Source organism: Phlebotomus argentipes, unplaced genomic scaffold (assembly GCF_947086385.1).
Source record: "Phlebotomus argentipes unplaced genomic scaffold, Phlebotomus argentipes genome assembly scaffold_4, whole genome shotgun sequence".
Lineage (NCBI taxonomy): Eukaryota > Metazoa > Arthropoda > Insecta > Diptera > Psychodidae > Phlebotomus > Phlebotomus argentipes.
In genome coordinates this window covers 11,968,450-11,989,126 of record NW_026776174.1, presented here as the reverse complement: position 1 = coordinate 11,989,126, position 20,677 = coordinate 11,968,450, and the positions used below count along the sequence as shown (strand labels likewise).

Genomic DNA, 20,677 nt, shown 5'->3' with positions numbered 1-20,677 from the left:
GTTTTTTTTTCGTCTTTTCTCCAATTGCAGCACACTTCACTCCGGGAGGCATTTGCGTGAATCTTTGTCTGGTGTGCGCGTCGTTCTGTAATCCACCATTTTTAAAAAGCATTTAATGCTGATTTTACATAAAATTGTCGCTGTAAAAAGTATTTTCTGTTCCTAAAAGTCTGCATAGTGCATTGTATTGTTGGTAAAGTTGTGATTGCTGTTGTGCGAAATGTCGGCGCCTCCTAGGATCACTTTGAGTCTGGCTATTAAAAATCCCTCTAATGCGGCCGAAGTACAGTTAGACGATGCAGGGAGTTTTCAGGAAAAAATGCTGAATTTCTGCCTTTTCAGCTAGTCGCGGCTGACGTTGTGCAGAAATATGAGGAACGCTGGAACACGGGCGTTACAAATTGCATGGAACTGTTCTTTGCGAGCACCGGACGCGAGCCTCCCTATTTGCCCTTCCTGCCGGAACTCAAAGTTGTTTACGATGCCTTGGACGATGGGAGTATCGAGGATTTGGCTGAAGCTCGCCTACAGGCAATCGTGAGTACTTCCCAACGCTGTGATGCAGCAGAGAGATGAGAAAGGGTGTTTCTTCTCTGTTTTAGGAGCGCTTCGCGGACGAGAAGTACATCTTTAACTGTCCAGAGTTCCTGAAGAAAGTGCAAGTGTTCTTTACGGAATTGCTCAGCACGAAGTATACCTTGGTCGATGACGAGAAGTGGGTTAACTACATAGTTGCGATTCTGCAGAAATTCTCCAATTACGAGTCAGAGTACACAACCACCGTTGCAATGTTCTATTGTGAGATAAGCCGGAATATCCGTTAGGAAGTCAAGGCTATTGCTGTTATCATTTCATTTGCAGACCTGCTGCTTGCCAAGTGCTTCGAGACGAACAGAGTGCAGATGAAGAAGGGCACAGATCCGAATCCTGAGCGCGAAGAGTACTTCAAGAGACACCTCTTGGTCTTCCTCTCGGCGGTGCCAATCACTTATGGCGTATCACGTCCGGCGATGGACATTCTCTCCAATCTAGCGTTGAGCTTATTCCAGTCCGATGAGACATTCTACGTGCTGGAGAACTGCCAATTGCATCTGCTCATCAATCTGCTCGGCATCCAGCACAAGTCCAACAAGGATGTGCTGCACTTCCTGGAATTGATGCTGGGGCGCGCCAGTGCGGACGTGAAAAAGGCCACTGTTGAGTACCTCGGCAAACACACAAAAGTCCTCACGTTGCTGCTGTTTAAAAATGAGAGTGCGCAGATACAGATTGCTGCGATCAAGCTCACCTTGGCGTGTCAGAGGTGAGAAAAAGAACGTGCGTAAATTGGAACATTTCCCCTTTGCTAATTGGGAACATATTGACTGATTTGCAGAGTTCTTGCCAATAAGATCTTCTTGACTCATGATGAGACCATGCAAGTGTACAACAAGATGTGTCACTCAAACAACAACATGCGCGAGCTGGCGAAGAAGTTTTTCATATTGACCCACAATAAAACAGATGCGCTGGTAAAAGGACAGACGAAAACAATTCTGGAGGCGCTCATTATTCTGATCACCAAAAAAAGGGTAAGAATTCCCTTTCATTTCTATCAATATAGTTGGAGGCTAGTAAGAATTCTTTTTTTTTTTCATTTCATGGCAGGATTGCATGGATTCTCTTAGCACGATCATCAGCTTGATGTGGAAGAACTTCCCGAAGCAAGAGCAGTTCATCCATGAAGTGTGCAACATAAAAGGCACCGACAAAAGAATCGCTTTCAAAATACATTTCCTCCACATAAAAAAAGTAATGGAGCCTGATGTTGAGATCAAGTACAAGAGGGACGCAATCGAGTCATATCTGAGCAAAATCAACATGATTATCAAGGTGTGCGATACAGATCAGGGAATCTTCGAAATCATCGTCCATACACTCTTGAACATGGACCTGAAGACGCACTATACGCCGGCATTTGAAGTGCAATTGAAAACGATGGTGGATTTCTTGATGAGGAAGTTGCTGCTGTGCGAATTCATGCCGACGCTGTATTTGGTGAACTTGGTGCTGCGCAAGATCGCAGAATTCAATGATTACACAAAGGACAGGATAAAGAAGATGATCTTAGACATGTCACAGAACTTCATACGTGAGGTGACGGGTGTGGCGGAGGATACGGCTCTGCAGCTGAGCGCCGCGTTGTATATCCACAATGTGTTGGACAACATGACGAAAATGAGAATGTTTTCCCTCTTGGGTGCCACTAAGCATTTCCTGGATTATAATAAAGCTCACACTTTGCCGAGTGTGCATCACGTCTTCACGATTCATGCGGAATTGCTGAGTGCCAAGTGGACATTCAGGAGTGTGGATGATGAAGATCTTATAAGAGAAATGGAGCACTTCCTTGACACCCACATCACGCCCTATATGCTCACCATTGAGGGCGATCCGCTGATCAATTTGGAGGTGATGCAGTCATTCTCCGTGGTCATCACGAACTTCGTGAGCCATGCACCAACGCGGGGCTACGCCCAATGGAATCTGATGCAGGACACGTTGCTGGGCTATGTCCAAGAAGTCGCGTTCTCTATGCAACCAGAGGAGACCACATCCTCTGATGGGCATGTTTCTGCTCCCATTCCGCGCACAATCTTAGAAACCCTGTTAAACCTTATTGAATGTGTCCAAAATGCTGATCATCAGATTAACAAGAGATTCGCAAAGATAATCTTCCTGCTGGCGAAGGTGAGAAATTCAGCATACGATAGTATGGCAATGATCTTTAATATTCTCCTCGTCTTTCAGTCGCTCATCTATCCGGATTTGGTGCACAAATCCCTGGAGATTCTCTTCAAGCTTCCAAAGCAATTCATCACAATGGTCGGTGCGGTTTGCCACAGCTTCACCTTCTATCCGGAGGAGAAGACCTTTAAGCAGTTCCTGCATTCGGTTGAAGATGTGCTGGCGGCTAGAGAGCCAGATCAGCGCGTGATCAAGGGCTGTCGCATCGAGATTGTTGAGCAGTACATTCAGAATGTGGGACGATACATTACGTACAAGTATGAACTTGAAGAAAAGCAGAAGGCGGCCGAAGCAAAACAGAAGAAAGTCGATGCAAAGAAGAAGGAAGCCGAAGCAAAGCAGAAGGAGAACGAGAATCGTTTGGGCGTCATGAAAGCCATTAAGGATCTCGTGAAGTCATACACTGCGGAAGAGCTGAATAAACTGTGAGTAATTCTTGCATTGAGTAATTCGGGAAATTGAGAAAATGAATAATTTCTTCTGCAGCGTCGAGACACAGCAAGAATACATTTGCCAGGATTACCTCAATGCCAAGGAGAAGGAGATTCTGAAGTCATTTGTGAAGTTCCTAAAGGCTGATCACTCTGACGCTCGTACTGCCTCTCCTGGTCCGTCTACCTCAGTCGCTGGCTCTTCTTTATCGCCGCACCCCTCGAAGGCTGCTGAGCCCAAACCTGGGCCTTCCAAGCCGCCGAGATCACCTGGTCCATCTACCTCAAAAACAGGACGCTTAGATTTCAAATGATCACTTGATCGATCATCAAAGTGTGTGTGTAAATTTATTAGTCTGAATTAAATCCTATTTCTGCATCAAACTCCTCCTCTGTCATCTTCTTTCTCTTCACACGCTTCAGCAGCGCTATGTCGTTAGCCAGCTCAGCCAAGTCCTCCTCGGAAAGTCCCTTTGTCCTTTTTGGCGCCTTCTTGACACTCTCAGACTGTTTCTTCAGCTGCTGCTTCTCCTTACGCTGCTTTCGTTTCTCCTTGCGCTCCAGCTTCTTCTGCTTCGACAACTCCCAAGATTCCGTCTGCTTCTTGCGCTTCGGCTTCTTACCTGGCCACACACCAGTCTCCTGGTACACAGACAGCTTCTCTTGTCTGGTCTGCTCGCGCTGGGAATTTTTGTAGGCGATCTCAGTGAAATCTATCTCATTCTCTGGTCCAGTGAACTCTTCCCGGTGCACCTGTTTGATCTCTGGCATCTTTGGCAGCTTCAACAGCCCATAACTCATGGCCACGCTGCCCAGAGGAACGTCCTGCAAGCGGAGAAGAAGGCTGCACTCATGCTTGCTGTAGGCTCGAATGTGAGAGACGAAAGCTCGATTGGCGGTGTCAAAGAGCGCACGATCCTCTATTTGCATCCTGTGGAGTTGCTTATTGAGGTGAGAAAGATCACTCTTGGGCACTATGGTCAGGGCATCTAGAGAGACTTTCTGGTTTCTCTTCAGGAACTCAATGTAAGCATCTTCCGTGGGCAGAAGCATTATCAGAGCGTTTCCGGTGTTTCCTTGGCGTGCTGTGCGTCCAACCCGGTGGACAAACGAGGCGGCATTTGACGGTGGGTCCCACTGGAGGACCCAATCCACCTCTGGAATGTCTACTCCGCGCGCCAAGACGTCCGTGCAGAGCAACATGGCATTGGAGGCATCACGAAACCTGTTAAGGATCTTCCCTCTTTGCTTCTTCATCTTCCCGTGCAGCGCTAAAATGTTGGTGTTTTTGAGGAGACGCGGAAAAACTTGTGACCAGTACTCAACACAGGCACACGTTGGCAGGAAGAGCATGGACTTCTGGATGTTCTTCTGTCTAATGAATGCCAACAAGTGCAGAAGCTTCTCCGCGGCTGGAACAATTATGTAATAGTTCTGGAGCAGGACAGGTGTGCTGGTGGAGGCCTTCTCACGGACACTCACGACCACAGGATTCCTGAGACCAGCTCTCATAAGATCCGTCACTTCCTTTGTCTGCGTGGCCGAGAAGAGGCCAGTTCGTCTCTGTCGCGGCAAATAACTGAGAATCGTGTTGATTGTCGCGGTGAATCCCAGATCCAAGAGACGATCCGCCTCATCGAGAATCAGAATCTCCAGACTCTTCACGCGAGCGGCGAGATTCAGCTGGCCTTTCCTCTCCAGAAGATCCTCAAGTCGGCCAGGAGTGCAAATCAACACCAAAGCGCCTCTGCTTCTCAAGCTCTCTATGTCCTCCTCCACACTATTTCCGCCAACGAGGAGTTTCTGGGTAAATATCGACATCTCAGAGTGTTCCAGGAAACTTCGTAGGACTTCTGAAGTCTGTGTGGCGAGTTCACGAGTCGGCGATATGACTATAGCACCGATTTCCGTCTTCTTCCAGGGTGTTTCTTGGTGTCTCTTCAGCAGAACCTGCAGCAAAGGCACCAGGAATGCCAGCGTCTTCCCAGATCCAGTCACAGCTTCAGCAGCCACATCTTTGCAGGCCATCAGGAGCGGGATTGTGGCGGCCTGAAAGTTTCTTAACATTACACATGAGCAAAGGATTGCTGTTGTCTTGATTCACCTGAACTGGAGTCATATTCTGGAATCCAAATTCCTCAATCGTCTCCAGTATGGCACTGTGGAGGGGCTTTGCCAGCTCTGTCCACTTGTTTTTCACCATTTTCCCGGGATTTTCACTACAAATCGTCAGGCAAAATGATAAACAAACACACGTGCAATTTGACAACAAACTACTTTTGATCTCTGTCGCTGCGAGGCTCTGCTGTCGTAAATCATATGATTTTGAGTGAGTGATTTTCTGTGTTTTCCTGGCCGATGAAAATTTATTGAAATCCAAAGAAAAGTGAGTTTCGGGGTGTTTTTACTATTTTAGCGTCAAACACCTAACAACTGGGCTTCTTCCAGTCATGCCAGAGAAGGAGGATATCTGTGAATTGATGGATAAACTCACCATTGAGATTCTGGATTTGATGGAAGATGAGGTCAAGGAGAAGATTGACATCGAGAAGAACTCCAGCTCAGGGCAGTTGCTGATGGCCAAGGCGAGGTACATCCAGGGCCACAGGACAGTGTCAGCATCCCAGCTGCCAACAGAGAACACCCCAGAGTTCAATGCCTTGGCCAGAGTTTCCTCAGATGCATCAGAGTCCAGTCCGGAAAGAGTGTCAAAGGTCAGTCTGGAGCAGCATTCCGTGGACAAGGAGAGTGGCTTTATCGACCCCATCAAGTGGTTCGGCATCCTCGTGCCGCAGAGCCTTCAGCTGGCACGAAACCGCTTCAAGAAGACTATCGAACTGGCCGTGGAGTGCACGAATACGCAATTGAGACTCCATCAGTCGCTGAGGCAACTAAAGGGATTGCGCCAAATGAAGGAAGCCGCTTCTTAAATATATGTATGTGTTTATTTTATGCTTTCAAAATACATAAATAAGTATTGTGGAAATTCTCGTTCATCTATAAAAATCGCATCAATAAAAAAGAACGTAAAACATGGAAAAGTGTGTGACTCGATTTTTTTGGGTATAAAAGTGATCTTTTTTGATTTTGTGTGTGTGTGTGTGAAATAATGAAAAGAATGTGCCGCTAAAATAATATAATTTATAATTATTCTGGTATTGTATGTGTTCTAAATTTGAGAAATTAGAAAAAAAATCTATAAAATAAATTCAATTGCCAGAGAAAATCATGCAAACACACAGAGAAGTCATAACTTTATGTCTGGTGCTTAATCTACGTCTTATAATTCTTACTGATTCATCTTACTATCGACTAACATTGGAGAGACGATCTCTCAGTGAATTGTCATGTTCAATACATAGGTTCATCTTTAAGTATATAAACTATAGCTACAGCTATCTATAATTTTTGTAGTCAAGATACTCATTGTGATAAGACTAAAATGATTTCCTCTTTTTTCTCTCTCTCTCTCTCTCTCTCGCTAAAATATTTGATCAATTGAAATGCGTATACGGTTAACTACATTTTAATGTGCTCATGAATTCGGTGTGGAGAGTGCATCTCTGCAGAGCCTTTCGGCTTCACTACTTCTAATGCTCCTTATCAATGTTATTGCTTGATGTCATTCTTCGCCTCGGCATGTGTTAAACCACTTCCTCCCAAATCCGCTCCTACTGCTAGTCACTGTCGTGGAGGAAGTGATACACTATTCATTCCTCGATTATCTTCTTCATCCTCTTCAACGGGCACTGAAACCTCTCATCATCGTCACTCTGGCGGTGACTGTAGCTCGGGAGCCACTTCATCATCTGCTGCTCAAAGAACTGCTCCAATTCGCGCCCAAAGTCAATTATTTTGGTCACCAAATTCTTCTCCTGTGCAAGAAGAGAGATCAGCATTAGAGAAATTATACTACAAATCTGTTCTATCTCAATGCATTCATTGTTAACGAGAATTCATGCCGACATTTTCTGCTAAAGATTTGATTACCTGATGGTAGAGAAGACTGTTCTTAAACATCAGTCGCACATCGTTCACAAACGATTGTACGTCTGTGTAGTGAGCAGGATTGGTCAAGTCCAGCTTCGCCTTGATGTCATCCAAGCAGATGGGACTACAGAGAAAAGTCACAATATTACGCTCGAAATCAAGGACGAACTAGCGAAGAGACATACTTGCTGATCATGTTGTAGAACTCCTCATTGGCAAGTGGTTCGGGCTCCCTGAAGGCCAAGCTGACCTCGTACTGGCAGTACATCTCCAGCACGATACGCTGCATGATCTTTATCTCGCGCAGACTCAGATCGCCTGTCCGCTTCTCGCCGGCCGCCTCCAAAGGCATGTCGGCGAAGTTGTAGCACAGCAGGCACTGCCACGTCTCGCTCTCGTCCGGCAGATTGCTGATCGATGGAATATGACAATTCTGGTGGAATACTTTGGGGCACTTATCGCAGCACATCAACTCGCCGCCGTCCAGACAAACGGCACACCAGTCCTCATTAGGATCGTCCTTTTGGCTGTTCTTATCTGCAAAGACAGATCATTGATCAAGTCGCCAATTGCAATCTTTCTTTTGCAGCTCACTCACCATCGGCCGCCGCTGACATGTCCGTCGAACTGTGCACCAGCGGCGATGTGGCCTTCGAGCGTCCTTCCGGCAAGACTTGCACACCATTAGAATCTAACTTGGCAATCGTAGTCATGAGATCCTTCATTGATTCCTCACACAATTTGTCAATTGAGTCAGCTGAGTCTTTTGAGTTCTGCTGAAATTGCATCGTGAAAGGACATTCATGAACTTTGCATCCAAGAGATAACAAAAATACTGATTTTAATGATAAATAGCCAAATTAATTATCCATAGACTTTGCACGGGTAATTTCAGTAATAATAACTAATTACAATAAGAACTGGTAGCAAATAAGAACAAAAGCATAAGCAGGAAAAATGCATTCAACGTGTTGGAATTTACTAATAAATTATAAGCGGAAATAGAGAAGTGTTACAATGAAAATGTAGCTTCAACATTGGTATTTTTCCTTCCGCAAATGACAAAACGAATTATTTATCGGTTTGTGACAGTTAGAACTCTACATCAATATCATAATAAACTGAATAAGATTAATTTCCTTTCCTGAAATAAACTCAGTTTATCTACCATTGTATCGGATAAAATGCATCGATTTTTACGTTTTGTACTTTACACCAACATAAATTATTAATTTCTCCGTTCATTGTGAGTCAGCAGACAATTTTCGCCGGATATACGTTCCCTTATCATGCATGCATTAATCCCTAGTCGTCACATGACAATCGATTTGCATATTACTCAACTTTACATACAATTCGACGGCAAAAAAATGGAAGAAAACCCGCATGAATTGGATGAATTTGCATAAAATTAACGCGTTCTTCCAACTTATTGGGAGAGGTTCAAAAGGCAACATGCAAAATGAGGTCATATTGTACACAGTGGCAAACTTACATCACTGAGACCTGTACTGGGGCTCGGTGTCTTCGGGTTGGTCGATGTCACATTGGGGATGACATTGGTGGAGCCGATGGTGATGTTCGGCGCCGGATTCTTGACGATGGGCGGCGACTTCAGGGAGATTTTGAATGAGTCCTGGCGCATGTTGAACTGCTGCATGAACTGTCCCGAGGGACCAGCGAAGCCATTCTGGTTCTGCTGTTGCTGCTGCTGCATCGACTGCGGTATGTGCCACTTGGCGGCTCCCGAATGCTGCATCATTCGCATCTGCTGCGCTTGCTGAGGAGCCATGGATTGATTGTATTGCTGCTGAGTCTGCTGATTGGCATACCCCATTGCTCCACTCTGTTGAACAGAAAGAACACACAATCCTTCAGATTGCAGAACGAAGTCCCGGCAAACAACACTCATAGTAAACTCACGTTTTGAAGCATTGACCTGTGAGCGGGCGGCGGTTGCTGCATGGCGGCCGACGAGTGCGACTGCGGCATTCGCTGATAGTTCTGAAAGCGTGGTCCATTGGCGGCCATAAAATTGGCCGGATTGCTGTTCACGCCGCTGCCACTGCCGCCGGACGCCGTCTGGCTGTAGCTCTGGTGCCCAGACGGATGGCCGCTCATGTACGGCGGACGCATCTGTGGTATTCCCTGCGGCGGGCCACTCGGCTGTGATGCATTGTAACTTGGCGGAGCATTGAAGCCTCCCATGTTGTGACACGGACTTTGTCCTGCGCCCTGATTGTTCAAGAGGCCACGTAAGCTTATATCTGCAAAACAACACATCACAAATTAAAGCCAGTTGTAGTCAGAAAAAGGAGAAACTGAGCTTCAGAATTTGTTAGAGAAACGAGGAAGAAAGTCCTGCGATTCTTACCCATATTCTGCGGATGCGTCGACGAGCTGACGTGCGGCTGTCCTTGACGATTTGGCATGCCCATGTTGGGGAATCTCGTTGGTCCTTCCTGGGAGAATTGTCTGTTTAGCTGCATATTGTTGAACGCCTGATTCGGTGATGTGCTGTTGTAGATCGGCGGTCCGTTCTGCGGATAAGCCGGCGCCGTTTGCGCCCCCGGCATGCCCGGTGGTCCCATTCCGGGACGCATCGGCGGCGCCATCGTGGGACTCGGCTGCTGCCGATTTGGCACAGGACCCGCCACTGGCGGTGCAGAGTTCTGTATCATCGGCGGGTACGCCTTGCCGTCGACAATGATCGTGCCCAGCTGCGCGATTACCTTCTGCAGCTCATTCACTTGACTCAGCTGCACTTGAATGCGCACGGGAATCTCCGGATTCGGGATGTCCGCCCTTTGGCACTTTACCTTCTGCAGATGACGCGCCAGCGTCTTGTTGCTGAACAGCACGGCACTGTCGCTGCCCTTGTCCAGAGCGTTCTGCACGAAATCAATGCAGTGATCTGTATGCCCGGAGAGCTGTTGCAGCGCCTCCTTCTTCTCATTCAGCACCTTCAGCTTGCTGTCGCACACCTCATTGAGGCGCATCACGAGCTGCTTCCCGCGCAGATTCACCGTGTTGGTTATCTTCAGCACCATATTTGTGATGTCCTTAATCAGCTCCTTCTTCTTGTCCGCAATCAAGCTCTGCCGATCGTCGATCACTTTCATGGCGCTCGTGAGCAGCACGCGCTTGTACGTGATCTCGCTGAGCAGTGAGTTGAGATTGTTGCGCGTCTCCGTGGCTATTTCATGGGCAAACTTGTACTTGTGGTCACGATGATCGGCCAGCTGGCAGTCGCGACAGGTGAGCTTCTCGCAAGTCTCGCAGAAGAGGGACAACTTCTCCTGCGAGTGTACTGGGCACATGAGATTCTTCCCCGTCGCGCTGCTGTTCTGGCTCTCCGCCGTCGCCTCCTCCTTTGGCTTGATCGTGTGATCCTTGGTGATCTTGAGACGCTGGTGCGCCTGCACGCAGCTATCGCAGATGTACTCCGAGCACTCCACACACCACGAAGTGGCGTTGGCGTCGTCGCTGCAGCTGCTGCACTTGATCACCGCCTTCGTGTCCGACTCCTGGCCGCCGCTGTTCTGCAGCTCCTCCGTGGACGAGATCTGCTCTATCAGGAACTGATTGTCGATCACGCCCTCCATCTGGCTGGCCATGTTGCACTCGGGACAGTGCACCAGCGGCGGCAGGGCGCGATCCAGCTCGGAGAACTTCGTGGTCACGCATGCCGAGCAGGCGACGTGCAGACACTCCAGGAGCTTCGGATTGTCAGCGCCGCTGAGGCTCTGGGAGCACCACACGCACTTGGACGGCGTGGTGGAGGCGCCCTTGCTGGGAATTGTGTCCACCTGGAAGAAGAGATGGAAATTTCATTGTGCGCGCAGCGGTGAAAGCCTCTTCCCTCGCGCGAGAGTCGCGCGCGCAGAGAGAAGGCAGAAAGTCAAAGAGAAAGTACATTAAAAGGCATGTGTGTAGGCCAAATTGCGAAAGTTGTGTGTGCCTTCACAAAGCGCCAACTTTCGGATTTTCACTGATAAAATGGGATAAATCTCTTCCTCCGCCTCTTCCTTACCTGCTTCTCCACGCTGTCGCACAGATTTCCCGTCTCATTGCTGTCGAACAGTTCCTGTTTGATGTTGTGCGGCAACAGTGGTAGGAAGTCATTCTTATTGATGTTCTCCAGCTCCTCCAATTCCATCGCTTATCTGCTCAGGGGCGCGCGCCGAGGGAATTTTCACACTTTTCCACAAACACACACTCTCACTTCACACACACTGCATCGTCCTGAGACGCCGGAACCACCGCAATTCCTGCCCTTTCGCCAAGCTCTCTCCCAATGGAGAATTTTTTGCAATAATGGCGGCGCAGAACGCCACAGTTCACTTAATTATGTGACCACTTTTGTCCACTCCTGCACCGCCAAAACACACCAATTTTCACACTCTTCCCAGTCACTGCACGTGCCCGTCACACCACGCACAGCTCTCGGACGCACAGAACGTCCGGCAATTTTGTAAACATTCACGAAAATCTCGATACTGGCGTTCAGGAAAATTTACTTCTTTTTTCTGTGGGAGAGGAAACAAAAAAAATCCCATTAGACATTTCAATCGCAGCGCACTTCACACTGCGCAGGCAGCGCCAAGACAACATTGCGCGACTGGTGTCGGAAGTAGATATTTACACGGTGTCAGCAAAGTTGCACGATTTTCACGAAAAGCTGTTTTTCGGGGTGAAAAATCATTGCCACAGCGAGAAAAAATGTCGAAACAGGGGCAGAAAGAGACGAACATCAAAACGTTGTACAATGATTTGAATAAGCACGGGCTGAATAGTGAGTTCGAGAAGGCTATAAAAGCTGCCAACAAGAGTGAGTGCTTTAACCTCAATATGTTGAGGAAATTCGATGAGAAATCCCTGTTTTTCCTGCTTCCTTGCAGTCTTGAGTGTGGCTCCGAATGAAGTGAAGGCGCAGCAGTGCAAGCTGGTATCCTTCATCCAGCTGTCGAAGTTCCAGGAGGCGCTGTCCTTCCTCAACAAGTCTCCGGATCTGAAGGATTTCGTCTTCGAGAAGGCGTACTGCGAGTACAGATTGAATCAGCCAGAGAATGCCCTGAAGACGATTGACTCCGTCGGTGCAGAGGAGCTTCCGCCAAATCTCAAAGAGTTGAGGGCTCAAGTGCTGTACAGACTGGAACGATTTGAGGAATGCTTCGACGCGTACAAGGATCTCGTGAAGAACACTCACGACGACTATGACGACGAGAGATTGACGAACATGAGCGCAGTGGCGGCCAATCTGGCAATTGAGGGCTCTCAGAAGGAGATCCCCGACTTCCGCGAAGACACGTACGAGCTGAGCTACAACAGAGCGTGTCTGATCGCTGGCAAGAAGAAGTTCCCGGAGGCTGAGAAGAAGCTACGATCGAGCGAGAAGCTGTGCCGCGAGTACTTGGAGGAGGACGGCGCGACGGAGGAGGATATCGAGGACGAGGTGGCCATCATCAAGATCCAGCTGGCGTACTGCCTGCAGATGCAGGGGAAGACGAAGGAAGCTGCGGCAATTTACGTGGACGCGCTGAAGAACAAGAAGAACGACGCCGCACTGATTGCTGTGGCCAGCAATAACATGGTGGCGATAAACAAGGACCAGAACATGTTCGACTCCAAGAAGAAGATGCGATCGGCGATGTCGGACGCTTGTGAGCACAAGCTGACGCTGCGCCAGAAGAAGAACATCGCCTTCAACAACTGTTTGTTGGCCTTCTACACCAACCAGGCGGATCAGTGTCAGCAGCAGTGCTCGAAGCTAATCCAGAAGTATCCGGATTTGGAGTTCCACACCACTCTGATCCGCGCGAGCCAGCTGAGTCGCGAGAAGAAGTACAAAGAGGCGATCGAGGGACTGGAGAAGTACAGCAAGAAGCATCCGCAGGAGGATTTGTCACTGAAATTCGCCATTGTGCAGCTGCAGTTGGTGAATGGGAACAAGAAGGGCGCCGTGGAGGTGCTCCAGTCTCTGGGCGAGGCAAAATATCGACCTGGGGTCGTGTCAGCACTTGTGTCCCTCCTGCTGGGCATGGATAACAAGCAAGGCGCCTCGGAGGTGTTGAAGAACGCCGTTGAATGGTACAAGAAGAACAAGGGGAATGTCGGGGACTTGTCGGACATGTGGAGACAAGCTGCGGACTTTCATCTGCGCGGTGGCGAAGCTGAAACGGCTGCCAGCAGTCTCGAGGAGTTATTCCGCACGAATCCCACTGACATGAAGATTCTAGCGCAGCTGGTGATCGCCTATGCACAATTCAATCCTGCCAAGGCACAGGAAGCCAGTCGAAAGCTGCCGACACTGGAAACGCTGACCACTGCCACGGAGATTGATCATCTGGAGGCCACGAACTGGATGATGAGCACGAAGGCCGTGAAGAAGACGGCCATCAAGTCTGATCAGTCGCCAGGTACGTCGGACAGCGTGCAGAAGGTGAAGAAGAGGCGACAGAAGAAGAGGAAAGGAAAGCTGCCCAAGAATTACGACCCGAACGTGGCGCCTGATCCGGAAAGGTGGCTGCCGCGCTACGAGAGAACGGGCTACAGGAAGAAGAGGGATCGCCGCGTTAAGGAGGTGATGAAAGGCTCTCAGGGAACGTCATCAGGAGCGGCTGACCAATAGTGAGTTGAAATTGAACATTTTTTGCCACGAATATGCTAATTTCACTTATTATTTTTCAGCGATATGACAAAGGCAGCTAATTTGAATAAGAATAACCCGAGTCCTGCGGTGTATCAAGAGCCAACGCCTGGACCGCGTCAGCAGCAGAGAAAGGGTCACCAGAAGAAGAAGAAGGGACGTCACTAGAGGCGATTTCTCTTGCGAATTGTAATTTCTTACCCCCATTCTTACCGCAATTATACATTTTGAATTGAGCGCGAATGTGTTTTCTGCAATGTCCACTGGCGCTGCCAGTCAATGTCATGCCGATCCATCGAATTGCCCCAGAAATTCCCCTCAGTCGAAGAGAATCAAAATATAGGCAGAGTTGATATTGTTGAAAAATGCAAAATAATTATTTTTTTACTCTGTTTACTCTAATATCGCTAATTGTTGTATGCAAAGGTGAGTTCGGGGCGTGAAATAGTGTCTGTGGATGGTGTATTTTCGCGAGGGAAGTGTGACAAATTGTGGGAAATCTTGCAATGTTTCATTTCCTTTCTCTCGAAACTGCAATGCGGAGTGACTTTCCGGGAATTGTGGGAATAACCCAAAGGCGTTTCTCTTGAATCTCTCTTTGCAGCTTATAGGAACTATGAGATAAAGATATCATCCAATACGCCCGCTGTTCTGGGCTCAGAAGTCACTTTCCAGGCGGATTTGTACACAGATGGAAAGCTGGTGAAGGATGATTACAAAGTTTACTGGATGGACAATGCGATTCCCAGCCACATATCAAATGTGAGTCACTCCGCCCTTGCCGAAGATGGGCGTCTCGCCACTATCAGTGGCTTCCGCGATAAGAGAATGGATGCTAAACAATGTGAGAGCGGCTCTGAAATGGCGTATTAGGATTTCTGAGCGCCTCCAAACTCGTTTTGCACTTTGTGTGCCACTTTGTTGGCACTCTTTAACTGTTTTACAATGGCCCGAACGCTCGTGTTTTGATTAATATGCACACAAATTGAGTCCACGCAGCGCTGACTTGATGAATTCGTCTCTCTGCAGGGCATCAAATCCTCCGCGCCGCACTTCGAATGGACCGCCGCTTATCCGAGCGATCGTTATCCTCCAGGGACGTACGAAGTGCAGCTGGAGGTGCAGAAGTGGGAGCTTGTGCTCTACGTTCCCATCTCGTCTGTCCGGATGAATTTCAACATCACCGGTGAGCATTTACATTGCACAACTCTTCAGTCTTCGTTCTTATCAATCTCTTTGTTGCAGCTCTGCTGAATGGCGACCTGGAGTTATCACAGAATGGCACAGTGCGAGAGAACGAGTTCGTGGCGAGCGAACTGCAGGTGGATCACACGATAAGGCTGAAGGAGAGCGACATGGCGCTGTTGAAGCAAAATGCAACATATGTGCAAACATTCTGGTTCATCGATTGCGCCTATGTCGGCTTCACGGAGAACTACACGCTCTTCAATCAGTACAAGACGGAGAATCAGAAGTACAACATCGAGGCGCTGGTCGTGGCGTCATATGAGAAGATCCCCGAGCCGACTACCACAACTACCAGCACCACGACGACCACCACAACCACCACGACCACTTCCACGACCACCACGACCACCCCGACAACTTCCACCACAACCACCCCCTCGACGACCACGTCGACTTCCACCACGACCACCAAGGCGCCGCCCGTGAAGCGCGATGTGGCGAAGGCTTCCGAGGACGTGGAAATCGAGCCATCCGGCCAGGAAATCACCCGCGAAAACGCCACCGAAGCACTCGACGCGATGATTCCTACTGTCCCAGAGAAGAAAGATCCAATCGACCAGCCCTTCGTGTGCTTCAACAAATCAATGGTGGCTCCGGATCCCAGGAAGACGTACGGATACTTCAGTCGCTCCATCACCGTGAAGCGTGAGTATTGTCATCATTACGAGGCAAATCGGCAGCAATGTCACATGATGGCTCAATTTCACGAGAGATCCTTTGCAAAAAGTGTCTCTAACTACTGGAATTAATTCTCTTTAATTGCTCACAATTGAATATCCAGAAAGAAATTGAGTTGCTGTGCAAGATTGGCGTGCTGGGAAGATGCATTGGAAGGCATAAAGCATGTTATTTGCAAATTAAATGAGCATTTAAATTCATAAATACAATCGGCTCAAGTGAAGAAGAAAGTTGCTGCGCAGTATGGCTCAGTTCAGGTGTTTTTCCATCCACGCGCTTTGTTTAATGAGACAATATTGGTGGATAAAAGTGTTAATTGAAGGTCTAAACCGAACAGAAATAATATAGAAAAACATTTTGAACAGTAAAACAGCCACAAAAGTCATTTTGCTCTTAATTTATTATCTAATCTATTTAATAATCTATAATTTTTGATAAATATTTCGTTTTACTGTTTCTGTTGGGTTCAATTCGGACTAAAAATCATGGTTTTTACTGAAGGAAGTATATCTACTAATGAAATATCTCGAAAATTAATTTTAATTATAGCACTGTTAAAGTTAAAGTTTGGTGCGAAATGAAAACAAGCACCTAATTAAATTGAATAAATAATAATAATAAAGTTTTATGAGCCCAAAAGATCTTTAAAATAGCGTAAAAACAAGCACAAGACATTATTTCTGAGCAAAAAATGTCCTTCCATGAGATAATTGCATCTATTTCCTAAAGACAAATAAGTTAAATATGGTAAAGCTTTAGATCAGAAGCTTTCAGAGTAGAGAAAGACTTATATTTCTGACCACATATGCGTCCTTATCGTATTGATAGGGCGTGAAAATTTGCAGCCGTTGAAATCAGTTCGGTTCAGATCTCTTTAGCGTGAGACATTCGCCAGGTGTTTAAAATATTAACACTCTCTTGCTAAACACCATAAAATTATCTCACCACAATTGGAGTGCGAATAATTTCTCTCGCTCTGCAGACTCCATCGCCAACGTGACGATCACCGGCAACAACTGGCTGCACCAGGGAGACTTACTTTCGCTGAAGGTGAAGTGTTCCGGATCGCCGCCGTTCCAGCACTGCATCAAGGTGCACAATGGCCCTTACAACATCACGGGCAACGAGACGTGCATTGGCTGGCTGCCCACAGACGCGTGCGACTTCGACGTGACGCACTTCCTGTCGCAGGCGCAGCCCTACACGCTGCTCGTGATCATCAAGAACGACGTCACAAAGACCATCAACCAGGTGGCGGTGAACATTTACGAGGTGAAGAAGCAGTCGCAGCTGTCCGTGATCGTCGTGCCAGTGGCGTTCACGCTGCTCGCCGTGATTGCAGTCATCTTTGGCTTCGCCTACTACATTCAGAACAAAAAGCGGTGAGTTTAACGCATGTTTAATTGAGAACTGAATTCATGGGTCGAGAATTCCGTGAATTCCAATGCGATACACACAAGTGAAGTCGGGATTTCCGTGATTTGAGTCAAAGCTGATTTTCACGGTGTCGAAGGTCTGAACAGTGACCTGGGAGAACTCGAATACTTGACGGCTTTTTCCTGGAAGAACGTACGTGAAGGCGTCTAAGAATACATGATATCCATCTAGAGAAATGCCTGTGACTGTGAAATCCTTCGGTGCGGAGGAGATTTCACCTCTGGGCGATTCTGAGGGATGAATATGCTCAAGAGACACCGCTTGTAAGTGAGCAAATCCGTGGATTTTAATAACGAAGGATGCTTTGGTGCCGCGAAAAGGCACGCAATCTCCGACAGGCGGGACTCTGTGCTTGAGAATCCTGTTCTTTAGGCAGCAATCTAAGCCGAGTAATTTGTTCAGGGTTGAAAAGAGCCACAACTGGTTGTCTAGTAAGACGCCAGATGTTGACAAAACACGTCCGCCGAGAGTGTCTTGTGCCAAGTTGATTTTGTAACCCGGGAAAGATGCGCTGCAAGGGAGTTTGGCCAGATTCTTATCCTCTGCCTTATATTGCTGCTGACCATACTGGAAAAATCACGGTTTAAACTACTTTTCTGGGTTGGGAATCAGGAAACTCACGTAAAATCGCGGAATGGAGATGTTCTTCAATTCACCAGCCAAGGAAGCAATCTTAATTTCATTTTGGTACTTCGTGACGAAGAAGCCGGTCAAGATAAGAGTGCTCGCAGCGATCATTGAGTGCGGAAGAAGAGTCATGTTGACAGAACAGAAAAAAGCGAAACTATTTCTCATCTCTGTCGCAGTGTACTAAGTTTGAATTTTTCCTTATAAGTGTTTCATCTGACTTTCCTCGGCAGAACCATCGTCGAAGTGGCGGACTTTAACTTTGGCGAGACGCAATCTGTTGACATGGAGTACAAGACTTTCCAGCAGAGGCTCTTGGACAGCATTCGCGAGGCCTGCCGGTGGCGTGCCCCAAATCCAGGTCCGTCCCATTTAACAGGCGATTCGTCCCTGGACTACGGATCGATGACGTAAAGTGCAGTTGAGCAGAGAATGTGTCTTTCATGTAGAGAAGAAATCCAGAAAGTGAGAAAAGGAGAGAGAGAGAAAAATCTATTTGATATTAAAACATGATAATGCGTGCTATGAAAAGTATTGAGGAACATTTCAGATGGACAGAAAAAGTACAGAAAAGGAAAAATCCGTAGTATTTAAAGCATTGCAAAAAGGATTGGAAGTCAATTAAGACGGCAAATGAAGAATAAAATATTTATTGCAGACTTTGTATAGTGAAACAAATAATTGTTGGACCTTTTCCATCATTGCAGAATTATAAAAATAGCAACAACAAAATTCATTACCCAAGATAAAGATTTATTGAGTCGAGAGGATGAAGTTGAAACTTGTGATTTAATTTTGAGTGTAATTATATAATTTTAAGTGTATCATAAAGAGATGGATAAATATTATTATTTTTTATTAGTTATTTAGTCGGGTTTTTTTCCACGGACAGATTGTGTGATCGTGTGATATAAATTCCATTTATATTCTCAAATCGCGGTGTGAAGGCGATGTTGACATTCATGTGGAGATGCGCGTGAAAAAGGATTGGAAAGCTAACTATAATTAGGAATTTCAGTGAATTTATTGTAACAAGATTAGTCATAATTATTTAGCGTATAACATTGTATCACTCGAAATAGATCATATTTCTAGGATAATGTTTGGAGGAGAGAATTTAACCACACACCTTTTAGGATTCACACAATTTCTGCTCTTATTATTCAAGAGAAAAAGGCATCTTTCTACAAAAGTGAAACATTTGACCTATCAAATATCCCAATAAACGGTTTAACACTAGCTCTTCGCGTATGAATTCACGCTCAAGAGGTTATCGTAGAAGGAACAGCTCGCGAAGAAGTGCCGATCATCTTTGGACGTCTTCAGCGGACTCCAATCGGCGCCATAGCAGATGCTTTTGTGCTTCCCGTTGAAAGTCGCCTCGATTGAGGGGGAAACTTTGGACTCCTCGAAGGACAATCTGCACACGGTGAAATTGTGATACATGCAAGCGCACAGGAGCAATTCTTCATCGCGCGGATTGGATTTGATGCGCCAAATGCCGCCCTTCAGATTCAGTCGATCGAGAGGGTTTTTTGGTGATCTCATGTCGAAGAATCTCAGATGTTCATCATAGCTTCCTGTGCAGAAGATATTAGAGTGTCTCTCGAGGGTCAGGAAGGATGTGACGCCCGCTTCATGGGAGCGAATTGTGAGTTTCTCCTTTGATAAGTCCCTGAGATCGTAAATTCTGCACACAGAATCATCTCCGCCTAAAATATGGACATAAAGTACAGAATAATGCAACTTGGACGCCACAAAAGGTGTCATTTTATGCAGAATAGCGTCTGAAAGGCTTTTCTTACCAGTCAGCACAATGTCTGGGTTGTTCTTGTCAAAGCAACACGTCCAGGCCTCAAAAGTGTGCGCTTTCCATCGATTGAGGGCAGTAAATGAGGTTGAATTGGTCAAATCAAGCAGTGAAATTGATCCTTTTGAGTCGCTAACGAGTATTTTTTGTTTCTCTGCACTCCAGTCCAGAGACAGAGCGATGTTCTCCTCATCTCGTGGGTTGACCCTGAGAGATGAGACAACTTCCAGCTGTCCCTCTCGCCAGGCGTACAAGACAGCGTCTCCCGATGACGTGACTGACGCCAGGAGAGGCTTTGAGGTGTTCTTCAGCCACTTCTGGTCCAAAATACCATCAGTTTCCCTCTCAAACAACTTCTGCAAATTCGATCCTTCCTCATCCCATGTGAAATTGAAAATGGAAATCGACCCTTTTCTCTTGGCCGGTCCGGAAGCACCCTCCTCGAGCTGATAAGTGGCACAGGCGAACGTCTCAAGGTGCTGCGGATGGAGACACCATTCCACAGAGTCGGCAAAGTATTTTGTGCGCACGCTGTGGAGATTTTCAACAGACATCGTGGAAAACACGCACTAACAAACTCTAACCTTCATACTTGTTTTTGTTTACCAAACATCAACCCGGCCGAACTGCCTGTGTCACTCCAACAATTGTGGTACGAATCAGCTGATCGGGCATTTAAAGATTAAAGGGATTAAAAGGTCTTAAAGATGCTATGACCACAATATATTTGTTTTATTTACATTCGAAATATCTCTACAATAATCTGTTATACATTTTCACTTAAAGTAAAAGTAAATTTCTCCATCTGAATGTATACATAAGGTTTTAGAGCACCTGTAGCCAATCTATTATTACACTTCATCCCTTTTACATCCCTAATCTCTTCTCACTCAACTCCTACACTTGTATATAAAATATATTCACTACTTTTACATATAAATAGAAAAATAAATTAATTTCGCCTTTATTGTGTCTTTAGTTTTGGGGGCTTTTCATTAGCATTATACAAGTATTATTCCT

General features: G+C 46.7%; 7 protein-coding genes across 9 annotated transcripts; 4 read left to right on the top strand and 3 right to left on the bottom strand.

The window, feature by feature from the left end:
- Positions 1–44: 44 nt before the first annotated feature.
- On the top strand, positions 45–3,602 carry LOC132258959 (uncharacterized). The gene is made up of 8 exons (XM_059756529.1): positions 45–283; positions 343–537; positions 603–798; positions 862–1,303; positions 1,376–1,571; positions 1,648–2,730; positions 2,791–3,212; positions 3,274–3,602. The coding sequence occupies exons 1-8, from the start codon at positions 221–223 to the stop codon at positions 3,530–3,532; spliced, it is 2,856 nt and encodes a 951-aa protein (XP_059612512.1). The 5' UTR covers positions 45–220; the 3' UTR covers positions 3,533–3,602.
- On the bottom strand, positions 3,570–5,487 carry LOC132258961 (probable ATP-dependent RNA helicase DDX55 homolog). Its single transcript, XM_059756531.1, has 2 exons — positions 5,323–5,487; positions 3,570–5,267 (listed from the first exon to the last, which is right to left on the bottom strand). The coding sequence occupies exons 1-2, from the start codon at positions 5,419–5,421 to the stop codon at positions 3,570–3,572; spliced, it is 1,797 nt and encodes a 598-aa protein (XP_059612514.1). The 5' UTR covers positions 5,422–5,487.
- Positions 5,488–5,504: 17 nt separating this feature from the next.
- On the top strand, positions 5,505–6,320 carry LOC132258968 (coiled-coil domain-containing protein 115). Its single transcript, XM_059756540.1, has 2 exons — positions 5,505–5,604; positions 5,667–6,320. Exon 2 carries the CDS (start codon positions 5,669–5,671, stop codon positions 6,146–6,148), a length of 480 nt encoding a protein of 159 aa, XP_059612523.1. The 5' UTR covers positions 5,505–5,604; positions 5,667–5,668; the 3' UTR covers positions 6,149–6,320.
- Positions 6,321–6,682: 362 nt separating this feature from the next.
- LOC132258958 (E3 ubiquitin-protein ligase TRIM33) lies at positions 6,683–11,747 on the bottom strand. 2 transcript variants are annotated; one of them, XM_059756527.1, is made up of 8 exons: positions 11,242–11,747; positions 9,583–11,017; positions 9,132–9,475; positions 8,704–9,054; positions 7,807–7,984; positions 7,394–7,745; positions 7,209–7,332; positions 6,683–7,093 (listed from the first exon to the last, which is right to left on the bottom strand). In XM_059756527.1, the coding sequence occupies exons 1-8, from the start codon at positions 11,365–11,367 to the stop codon at positions 6,929–6,931; spliced, it is 3,075 nt and encodes a 1,024-aa protein (XP_059612510.1). In that variant the 5' UTR covers positions 11,368–11,747; the 3' UTR covers positions 6,683–6,928. The 2 variants fall into 2 exon arrangements, with proteins under 2 accessions (XP_059612510.1, XP_059612511.1); XM_059756528.1 differs by having other exon boundaries at positions 7,807–7,981; positions 11,242–11,746.
- Positions 11,748–11,827: 80 nt separating this feature from the next.
- LOC132258960 (signal recognition particle subunit SRP72) lies at positions 11,828–14,114 on the top strand. The gene is made up of 3 exons (XM_059756530.1): positions 11,828–12,039; positions 12,110–13,838; positions 13,899–14,114. The coding sequence occupies exons 1-3, from the start codon at positions 11,931–11,933 to the stop codon at positions 14,023–14,025; spliced, it is 1,965 nt and encodes a 654-aa protein (XP_059612513.1). The 5' UTR covers positions 11,828–11,930; the 3' UTR covers positions 14,026–14,114.
- Positions 14,115–14,158: 44 nt separating this feature from the next.
- On the top strand, positions 14,159–19,084 carry LOC132258962 (uncharacterized). Of its 2 annotated transcripts, none has more exons than XM_059756533.1 (6): positions 14,159–14,283; positions 14,462–14,619; positions 14,887–15,043; positions 15,103–15,750; positions 16,766–17,165; positions 18,081–19,084. In XM_059756533.1, exons 1-6 carry the CDS (start codon positions 14,223–14,225, stop codon positions 18,259–18,261), a joined length of 1,605 nt encoding a protein of 534 aa, XP_059612516.1. In that variant the 5' UTR covers positions 14,159–14,222; the 3' UTR covers positions 18,262–19,084. The 2 variants fall into 2 exon arrangements, with proteins under 2 accessions (XP_059612516.1, XP_059612515.1); XM_059756532.1 differs by having other exon boundaries at positions 14,435–14,619.
- On the bottom strand, positions 19,080–20,211 carry LOC132258965 (diphthine methyltransferase homolog). The gene is made up of 2 exons (XM_059756535.1): positions 19,653–20,211; positions 19,080–19,559 (listed from the first exon to the last, which is right to left on the bottom strand). The coding sequence occupies exons 1-2, from the start codon at positions 20,209–20,211 to the stop codon at positions 19,084–19,086; spliced, it is 1,035 nt and encodes a 344-aa protein (XP_059612518.1). The 3' UTR covers positions 19,080–19,083.
- Positions 20,212–20,677: the final 466 nt, after the last annotated feature.